The sequence below is a fragment of the Nestor notabilis genome, unplaced genomic scaffold, assembly GCF_000696875.1.
Source record: "Nestor notabilis isolate BGI_N333 unplaced genomic scaffold, ASM69687v1 scaffold3588, whole genome shotgun sequence".
In the NCBI taxonomy this organism is placed as follows: domain Eukaryota; kingdom Metazoa; phylum Chordata; class Aves; order Psittaciformes; family Psittacidae; genus Nestor; species Nestor notabilis.
The window spans coordinates 68,408-79,114 of NW_009938585.1; the positions used below are offsets into that span (position 1 = coordinate 68,408).

Sequence of the window (10,707 nt, forward strand, 5' to 3'; positions counted from 1 at the left end):
TCATTACAAGACTGAGAAGGATTTAGTCTTATAACCAGATCTTCAATACTTTAAAGGTCTAAGATGGGACTGTGTATATCCAAGATGTTCACACAGAGTTGACAGGTACAACACAGGATGTACTGAACACCAGTCTTCCTTGAGTGGCAGACACAGACCAGCTAGCATCCTCCCAGGCACGAAACTGGCACTGTTTAGGCAACTGAATTCCTTCTATAGCACTGACCACATGGAAGGCCATCAATGCAAGAGAACTATCTCCCTGGCAGTGTAAAGCACTGCCCAACAGTTAAGTATATGGCTTGTACTCACTATCTCAGGAGAATCTACTTTAGTTCTTGATGAAAATCATGATCACTGAACTAGCACCTGGTTCACATGTTCCCCAAACTTTGCCATAAAGTTGTTGCAGTCACAAAGCTCCTTACAGATAGAAGGACCACATCTGACACCGAAAGCTTCGTGAGGCTGAGTTCTGCCTAACCCTTCTTAAAGCTCTAAGCAACCAAGTCAAAGAGGCTGCTTTTCAAACCCCATCCCCTTGGCAAAGAAATGCTCACAGGGCAAAGAACTCATAAAAAGCTGACTAACAGACAGCAACTTCAGGCATTGTGGGATGCTTCAAAATTTGCAACAAATGATGTTTATCTTCCTTTGGCCCCTAGTTCTCTACATACTTGTCATACATGGCTAGCCACTTGTGCTACACAGCCTCAACAGCACAAAGATCACTCTGATAACTAATAAAAAGAGAAAACTGATGATCTTGCCTGTTGAAATGGCAGTAATGAGCACCACAGTTACACGTCAGGCTGGGGGGGTTTGGTGTACAGCAGTGGGAAGTACCATATCTCCTGCATGCCAGCAGATCTTAAGCAGGGAAAAGTAAATTTATCCAGAACTTCTCAACTCACATTTTTATGGCTTCTAATTTTATCTTTTTCCCCACTTCCAGCTGCTGATGCTACGGAAGTTACTGTGTAGGGACACAAACATCAATCCAAACCCACTACAGATCTTGTCACAAGGGTCTTGAAGACAGAAATACCCACGTATCAAGGGACACTGCAACTTTGAAGCAGCTTTTCATTCTCCCCTGATTTAGGGACAGCTGATCTGCCTTGAGGCTAGAGATAGATTACATTATTTCTTGGCTCCCCCCTACTCCTCCCCAAGTTCTTAACCACGATTCTATGGCTCTGAGCAACGTATTCCACCTCCTTCCATGAAGGCAGTATACAACAAATACATACTGTAAAGCGTCTAAAAAGGGTTTAACTGACAAACCAGATCAAACATGTGAAAGAGGTGGTTTTGCATTTATTCTTTTTTTTTTTTTTAAAGAATAGGGAAGATAAACAAAAAACAAAATAAAACCTCACCCAACAGCTTACATGCACCTGAACTACCAAAACCAGGAGAGATGAACAGAATCCACCTGCTTCTGAGAAGGTTCTGTACCTGGTAGTGCCTGGCAGGTAAATTCTCTTTAGGGGGTTATTTTCTTTTAATCGGATCCTCAGGACATGAAAATTTGGAAGTCCAGCAGAATTACAGGGCCACAGGAGACACCATAAATACCCTAATTCTATCCTCCACACTAACAGGATCACTTCTTCCCATATCATTGCCCATAGTTTCCAGCTGAAATTAATACTACTGGTAACAACAAGAGAAAAAGCACTATTCAAAGATAGGTACTCACATAAACTTAAAACCAAAAGAAAGCAAACAACCCCTGAAAGATCACCTTTCAGCTTCTCAACCACATCACAGACCAACACCTTATAGATGTTGGCAGCTCTGCAGTCTGTCTCTTACCGAGGAAAGACAAAATCTGGTAGAAGAAAGGATGTCTCAATGTGCCCCTTCTAGGTGTAAATCTACAGGTGCAATTGTAACTTCCAAATGAGAGATTCACACAGGGGCATCAACTCCAGGGCTCTCAAGAGACTGTTCATGTCACAGAATTCCTCCAGAGAAATGGGTAGGAGTACTTGTAATGAGCAGAACTTCCCAAACACAACCCGGGAGAGGTTTGGGAGGCATCTTGGAGAAGGTATTTCCATTTATAAGCTGCTAAGCTTACAAGGTCTGCAGCACCTTCCTGAATTCCAAACCAAAGTTGCCTCTAAATTTGATTTTGAGAGCAGCAACTTTTTTTGGTTGTTGGAGGCTACTGAAAGATACTATTACATTTTGGATTTTTATCCCAAAATCTTCTATGCAAACATGCTGATTTTCTTCAAGACCACCATTTCAGTTGCTCAGCCGACACCAGTAATCTGACATTCGCTTTTATACTAGAGGCTTTTTGTTTTTCCTGTGAGCTTTATTAAAAGCTTTAGACTTCCCTATTTTCAACTATCCCTCCGTGACAACATTTGGAACCCACCCCATAAATCACTGTCAGTGGAGAGTTTTGTTACTAGAGCACTTAAGCCCCTCCCCTGCAAAATGCTGCAGAAAGAGCTAAGAAGTAGGACCCAGATTTTCAGAGGTATTAAGAGGCCAAGCTCACTTTGAAACTGAAAAGCCCCTAAATGTCTCCAAAGACCCCAGCCCTAAATCTCTACACAGATTCCTCACTGACACACTCCTACCACTCTCCAACAAGGCTGGAGGGAAACCCTCTGCTAAAAGCTGTCCCAGGTTCATGCTGCCTGGTGATGCTGGGAAGCTAGAGGCAAGTTAAATGCCCACTTCGGGACACTCCAATTGTACCTCTGGAGTTCCAAAATGTACCAGGGAGACAAGGGAGGCCACCAGCTCCCCCCTCTACAAAGCAAATGGGGACCCACATCTGTGAGCTCAGCTGGTGGTGGTGAGCTGGACTGCTCTCATTGTCCAATGTGCTGCACATACCTGGCTTTTGTGGTTCAAGCCCCACTGCCTTCCAAGTACTGCATTTTAAGACAGTGTTTCCAGTTACCTGTTCACATTTGCAGAAACAGAATCTCATTCCCTTCCCTCCCCCCCGCCTTTTTGCTCTTCTATGGGGAGATGAAAGAAAGGGAACTCTTGTCAGTAGAAATTAAAACTCAGTAAATGAACAAGTGCACCTCGTGAACCAGCACTGGAATTTCCTTGCTGTGGTCTTTTGCTCATGTTGCAAATTGATTTTGAGATGACGCTAACACTGGGTAATCTAACCCAGGCAGTTATGTGGGGCTCGATCCTTAAAAAGCACAAGTCCAGGGAAAGTCAGTGGGAACCGAGGGCAATCAATACCTTAGGAGGGTTAATCCTATGAAACGTGCAATAAGCAGTTCCCACTTCCCAAGACACAGAAGCTTCAAAGCCAGAAGAATACCAGCAGCTGTGGTAAGGAGGTAAAAAAAAAAAAAAAAAAAAAAAAAAAAAGAGGAAAAAAAAGGAGTTCCTGCTTTCAGCTACATTCAGTTCAACCTCTCCGAGATGAAGTGATGTCCCAGAAAGAGAATCCTGCCAGGGCCATTCCTGTATATACAGATTGTTAGATCAGAGCCAACTGAAATGTCACTGCTTTTTACTTAAGATAATTCTTCAGGCTTTACTAATTAGGTACTAACAATTCTTTCAGATGAGCTGGGAAACCCGGGGAAGAATACCAGCAGTATGTTTTAAATCAAAGTGTTTACATCAGGAATGATTCATTTTCTCCATGAGGAATGACTTGCGAGACAGGCAGCCTCAGCACTGCCATAAATCTGCATGAGAATTAAAACTGGGAAAGAGCATAACAAAGAGAAGTTGCTATTCCCACCTCCCCTGCCCCAGCCCCACCTCTAGAGACAGAATCTACACTAACAAGGGGCTCCCACTACCACTGCAATCAGTGTTTGGGAAACACATGGGTTTACATCTACTTCAGAAACTCTGGGATTAAGCTCTCTTCAATAAAGAAAAGGTGCAACACACGAAGGGGAACACCAGCATTTTTGTCATTTGCCCTAAAGCTTTTAAACAGAAAAAAAGTTTATAAAAAGTCTAAAACCACCCCAAACCCACGACCTCCTTCACTGTGTGAGCAGTGTTTAACTGGTGCTTAAGAAATATGTAACGAGAAAGAAAACAAAACTTTCTGGTTCAGACCTGTATGTTTTCCCTCTTACCCCTCGGAGGATAGAGGGCCGTGAGCTGAGCATGAGGCCACGGTCTTTTCCTCTGCTGCTGAACGGTTGAGGGGCTCTCCGGCAGTGCAGAAGGGCTGCCAGCTCCGTGGCATGTTCCATCCCAGCTGTCTGAGAAGCTGGTCCACTTGAAACACAACCATTATCCCCACCCGCACTCTGCAGGAGAGCAAACTCCCCCTCAGTGAGGTATTTATTCCACATATATGGGAACTATTATTTCCAACTTTAACAGCAGTCATTTTAATTAGGAAAAAAAATGAGAACAAAAAAAAATCCTGCAATGCACAGAGAGGCACACGTATTTACATGTAGAAATGCAAAGCATTCGAGTTGTTCTTAATAAGTGCAGCTCCTGGAGGGGACATGCCTTCCACACACAATTGACTTAAATGTTCTTTTTCTTTTCTTGCCATAAAAATATACAGATGTCTTTCTTCAAAAAAAAATTATTTTCCCTTTTCCTGTCTTACAGGAAGCCTGCCCACACTTTTAAATATGAAGTGGGTATAAATAGAAGCACAAATTAGGCATCTTGAAAAGTCTATATTTTCCAACCACAGAGAAACTAAGAAATTACTGTGAGTGTTTACATATCTGACTATGTTGCATTAAAACAGTGTTTTCTATCCATATGCCCAACAAAACTGGCAAGAAACTAAGGAAGGGAAGAACCGACTTGCTGGTTCTTCACCTGTTGCTACAGTGGGACTGGGGTGTGTTTGCATTATTCAGCCTTCTTCATATGGACCGCTATAACTGTCAGCCTGAATACGGGCACCACCTGGATGAAAGCATGTCTTACATATATAAATGATACAACCACAATGAAAATTTCAGTAAGCCTGTCTGCTTTCCTATAAATCTAACTAGACATTTGTCTCTTTAGTTGTCCTTCTGTATCACATCTATTAAAGGTAACTAAAAGCATGATGGCTCTTTAGGTTACGTTAATAGCTTGAGGGATTTTTATCAACCAGTGAGTAGCCGTGTCCAGCTCGCTACAGCAGTGGTGAAGCAGTTCTGCCCATCTGATGTTTTCTGGCTTAACCTTCTGCTTTAAGATCATGTTGCTCATTTAAAATTAACTCATCTCCTGTTTCTCTGCTGTTGTAACTTCTGCTGTTCTCCCAACTTCTGACATCAATGTTTTTCTAGGAGCCCACATATCCCAACCAGCTAGTATTATTGGTCACTATACAGACATAGTAGCTTCATTAAATTGAGAACTCTCAAATTCGATAAAAAACCTAGATGCACATCACTCAGACTCATTCTGACTGGTCAGCCCTTCTTCAGTCTGAATTTTCAGCAGTATCAGTAACATTCTGAACTACTTTTAAGGGGTGAGCTGGCAGCTGGTCAGACGGTCAAAGCAGCAGTCGTTACCACTAAATTCAGCATAAGGTTTGCTGCTTATTTGGGAAGTTGTATTTATCACACATTTCATCTCTCCCTAGCTGTCCTGCCTACAGAGAAGCTATTTTGCTTCCCTAATAAGGTATATTTTATTTTAAGTCAGATTTCGGGGTTGCATTAACAAACCATAAGCTACAAATGGTGTCTCCAACCCACAAGCTCTTACTTCTACATGCTGCTGCTCGTGAGCAGTCCTTAACTCTGCACATCCACTCCTCTTTGGCAGAGGAGTCTGCTGCTGGGGTGCTGCAGCACATCCTCCTCGGCAGAGAGATGAGTAACTCCCCCAAAGGGTTTGAGCAGGAGGAGGGTGTACAAAAACCAACTGCCTACACTACAAGAGAGCTCAAAAGCTTAACTGCAAACTTCTCCCCTAAATACTGATCTAAACTACAAAGACAACAAGTGTTCGTTTTCTCATAATACCTCCATCCTTATTAACAATCAGGCTTTTTTTTTTTCCCCTTAAAGGAGGTCGGTGAGACTTAAGGTTGTGCAAGACATACTTTGATCTGCACCCTGATGAGTGAACATTCCCCTTTGCTGCTAGCCCAACTAATGAAGGGATAAAATTAGCTTTTATCCCTGGCACTTTCTTTAGCAAAAAAACATGCACTAATCAGCTGTCCTCACTAATCAGTCATCTGGCTAATGACCTTTTGCCTTAAAACACTCAAATTTCTGAATGATGTGGAAAGAAAAAAGAACCCCAACACAGACTGGGCCCTCTGTGGGTCTTAAGCCTATCATCTGGAACTGGAGACTGGAAGGTTAAATGGCAAATCTGTATCCTGACTGGGTGATAAATCTATAATCAAAAGGCACAAGCCTTGACACCTCAAGATGTACTTCATTACTACACAACCAAATGATTTTTTTCTCCCCTTTCTTTTTTTGTAAACTAGAAGCAGATGAAAAAGAAAAAAAAAAAAGAAAAAAAGAAAAAAAGAAAGGCCTTAACTCCCTCATATTTTGCCTGTGGAGAAATCCATTCCACATCTGTGTTCAAGTGTCAGTTAATTTCTTACTTCTTTATTAATGCCTGAGCAGGAATTCAGAAGTTGAAAACATTTGCCTTTTTCTCCTGCCCTACAACTTCAGGGAAGAAAACAGCAAAACCACTCCATCAGCCCACACAGTCAAATACACATGAATCCCTAAAAAGCCTCTGAAACAAAGCCTCCCAAAACACAGCAACAAGCCCTCCAATTCCCAGCCCCCTGCAATTCCTCACTGCACAAGGCGCAGTCCTTCCTCTGAACACCATACTTGAACATTATTTTAAAAGAGGGATTTTAAGGCCTGTTTCATTTTCCTTCTGTGCTTTCTTGAATGAGTCTTCCCCCCCTTCTTCTATTAAGGAGGTGAGGCAAATGCAACCCTGGATGGCTAAGGAGGATTAGCAACAGATGAGATGTCCTGTGGAAGTTGCTTTGCAGAGGCCTGTGGTAATTTCAAGCTGCAATACTGCACCCTGGTTTTTAACTTCGTAGTGAAGAGTGTATTTACCTCAAGCCCCCCCCCAGACAAGGCAGTCCTCCCTGGGGGCGATGCAAGGCGACACATAAAAACCACATTACATTTGACAGCCTTAAGAGCCTTCCAACTTTGCATCCCCAAAAGGAACCAGCGCTCGATACTCACGGTAATGAGGGTCCATGTAACCGTTCCGGGGGTCCATGGTAAACAGCGTCCCGCGGTAAGGTACAGAAGGTTCGGGAAGGTGCGATATAGATCCATGGATCTCTTTCTTGATTAATGAGGCCCTTTCCTCACTCGACGTGGAAGGCTCTTCACTGATCTTGCCGAGGCCTTGCCCACCCTGCGGCTGCATTGTGATCGCGTTCCTTCTCTCTCTGTGATAGGTCTGCCCAGGACTTTCATCCTCTGCAAAAAAACGAGGGAGAAGAAAGAGAGAAGGGAAGGGGGGAAAAAAGAGACATGCACTTTTAGCCCATTTATAGCTAACAGAATAAAGGAAAGTTCTTCCCCCGCCCTCCTCCTCACGGTGCAAGTTGGTGACAGTAGGTGCATGTGCGGCTATGAGGGATGCTCTGGGGAAGGCTGCCCGCTCCGAGCGGGCGGCCGCTGGGCAGTAGATCATCGTCACCCATGCGCCAATGCTCCTACCGGCAGGGCTATCAATTGTGCAAGGGCAGACACAGGCTTGCTGTTTTCTTGCCTCTGGGACAAGGAGACTGGGAGTTTGGGCTGCCTGATGGGGAGGCAAGAAACAATTTGTCACAAAGAGGAGAAGACGAACCCCAAGAGCAGGGCCTAAATCAAACCTAGCCACCCACCGCTGCTCTGCAGCCCAGCTCCCGTGCCTGGAGGTTTGCTCGTGTGAGAGGCTGGAGCCTTGCAGGAAGGTCAGCAGTGATCAGAAGGAAGGTAGGCAACAATAAAATTGCTTCAGACACAGCACCAGCAGCATCAGACAGGCCCAAGTGAGGCCACCCGCTCTAACAGGGTAACCGCATGGACCAGTGTGCCAGGTGGTGGAGCATGCTGCCCATCCCGCTTTCTCCCTGTATCCACACAAACCAACCCACAAATTCTTGTTCAGACGAACAAAGGCAAAAGGCAGGGGAATAATTAGCAGGGTCAGACTCAAAGCCCATCTGGAGCAAGCCTATGGTGTCACTTGTAGGGGGAAAAGGGCCTCCTGAGGATAGCTCCACCAGCCTTCCCTTGCAGACAGCATCAGGACCAGAAGCTGAACCAACCCCTCCATTCCCACAGGAATTTTAACCCCTGGGGACCACATGTACCCTTCAGAAACTAGGCCAAGTGGTTCTGTTCCTCAAAAGCCAGATGCATGTTCCTGGGTATGTTTTACACATGCCAGAGGGGGTTTGTTAGCTCTACCACAGATGCTCTCCTTAAGCTGCATTATTGCTTTGAAATTCAGAGACGTTTCTCTAAACAAAGCATGATTGCTGGCTGTAACCCTTGGCTGATACCAGGCATGCTCTGGGTACAGCTCCGTCCAAGTCAACCACACCTCACATGTGGGCGCACACCAATACATCTTGAAGTAGTAGTGGTACATAGGCTCAGCTTCAGAAGTTGCTCAGCAGTTCTAGAAGTACACGAGGAACTTCACATTATTAAACACCAGGCACAAAAATAGCTAACTAGAAAGGAAATGAAAACGCCCTTAGGAAATAAAGCTAAGGTACACTTACTCTACAACCCACATGCGAGGAAGGATCATTGACAACGGTGCCAAGATTGCACTCGAGTTGTCAGAGATTGGAGGTCAGGGCTAACTTCTCACTTGTACCTTGCCCTGGTGCATTCATTCACACACCGAAAGCGCCAGCCAGCAATTCACCAGGAGACCACTTTCATCAAGCCTGACACGAGCCTAACTCAACCTATTTGCCTTCATATGAATTAGATTAGAACCAGGCCCTGTACTTAGATACCTGGAGCTGAATTTGGGCCATTATACGCGTAAACTAGCTACACCATTGCTCTGAATGCAATGCTCAGTAGGCTTCTCCCTGCCTCCTCTCCTCCCAAGTACCTACAACAAGAAAACCCAGCAGTGCAACCTATTGAGTGCTTAATTATTTTCCTATCTCCAAGTAATACAGCAACTGGGGGCTGCTGACTTATCAGCATCTTCCAGGGACTGAATTCTTTTAACAGCCAGCAATAATTCTCCATACACAGCTTTTCCAGGCTGGGGTCTGAGGAGAAAGAGTTAATGGAAATGGACAGCACCACTGCAGAGTTTAAACCTTTTGCCCTTTTCTACTTTTTATTAATATGCACAGGCACTGGTCCCTGCTCTGGATTAGCAGGGTTTAAGGTTTCAACTTTTTACACCAAAGCTGGTTTTAGTTAGCAAACTGCAAAAGGGAGTTTAAAACTTGAAAAATTATGAGGTTTTTAGAAAGCTGCTTGTGTAACTGAAAACTAAAGAAAATAAAACACCCCAAAGTCGTATTTTCCATCATGTTTCTCTCTAGCTGCAGTCTTTTATGTTAAATTTCAACCTAGAGTGAACTTTCACTGATGAGACATAAACTCTTGTAAAAATAGGGGATTACACTCCATTTGAAATCCTGACAGACCCTTGAGCAGAGCAAACTAACCTGTGCTACCACAGCACAGAAAGCAGCAAGCTGGAGTGATTTGTGGGGCTGTATAATCAATCCGAGGATCAGATAGGATTTCAGTTCTTTTACTCTTCCATATAAAGATAATATTTATTAAAACTGCCATCCTGGGATACAACAAGAAGCTGACGTCTGTCTGCAGGCTCCACTTTTATTCTTTCCTTCTTGAAACATGCATGTGTCATGAATCAAGGTAGTGACTGCTATGGAACAAGCTCATTTTCCAAATTGCTGAATGAAATTCAAAACCTGCTTTCAGTAACTTTGAAACTAAAGGAAAAATGTGTTTTGTTTTAATAAGCTTTTATTTTTTTTGGTTCCTCAAGGAAAAAAAAAAAAAAACCGAAATAAAAAAGCAGTATTTCTACATCTACATCAACCATCTCTCTCCCCATTAAGAAATTACCAGTGTGTGATGTTAGAAGTTAAACCATTTTTGTTTGCCTTTTAAAAGCTTCCCCAGCAGGATTTAAGTAAACAGGATTATTTTCGCAATAAGAAGGTATATTCAACAGCCAAACATTTCACTAACTTCATGCTCCACGCCGCTGAGCTGCTTTTGATAGCGGGCAGATGAGAAGCTTGACAGCACCCGTGCGCAGGGACACGAGCAGGCAAGCGGCTTGCAGGAGCTTCCCGAGCGGGAAACTCCTCTCACAGTAACTAAGGCTGCCGACTCTCCGCAGGGCAGGCAAGCCACTCCAGCACGCCAAAAAGCACAAGCTGTCTAATCTTGTTCTGTTTCAGCTGAATCATTCAATAGAGTTTTCAGAGTAAGTGCGGGCGAACCGCGCCAGGCCAAATTATTGACAGAAACATACTGCCCACCATGGCAACAAGTGGGACTCTGCAGCAAAAGCGTCAGCAAACAGCCCACTTCTCCGGCGGCATCTGCCAAAAGGGGTTTACAGCCAAATACACAACAACTGTTACTGCTCTCCGCTCATATTTTAGAAGTGGCCAGCTTTAGGGTCAAAAGAAGCATCCTATTTATTAAAGCCTTGCAGAGAGAAGAATGCCCAAGTTAAAGGGCCTGATCCTCCCTC

At 44.0% G+C, this 10,707-nt stretch overlaps 1 protein-coding gene across 1 annotated transcript in view; it reads right to left on the reverse strand.

Annotated features, from left to right (window-relative positions):
* The window catches only part of LOC104409510 (transcriptional activator GLI3-like), a gene marked incomplete at its 3' end in the record, with an annotated part of 124,976 nt that overhangs the window by 66,405 nt on the left and 47,864 nt on the right, over positions 1 to 10,707 (reverse strand). Inside the window, exon 2 of the mRNA XM_010019403.1 lies at positions 7,176 to 7,418. Within this exon, the coding sequence (XP_010017705.1) occupies positions 7,176 to 7,418 (243 nt within the window). The remainder of the gene's footprint in view (positions 1 to 7,175; positions 7,419 to 10,707) is intronic.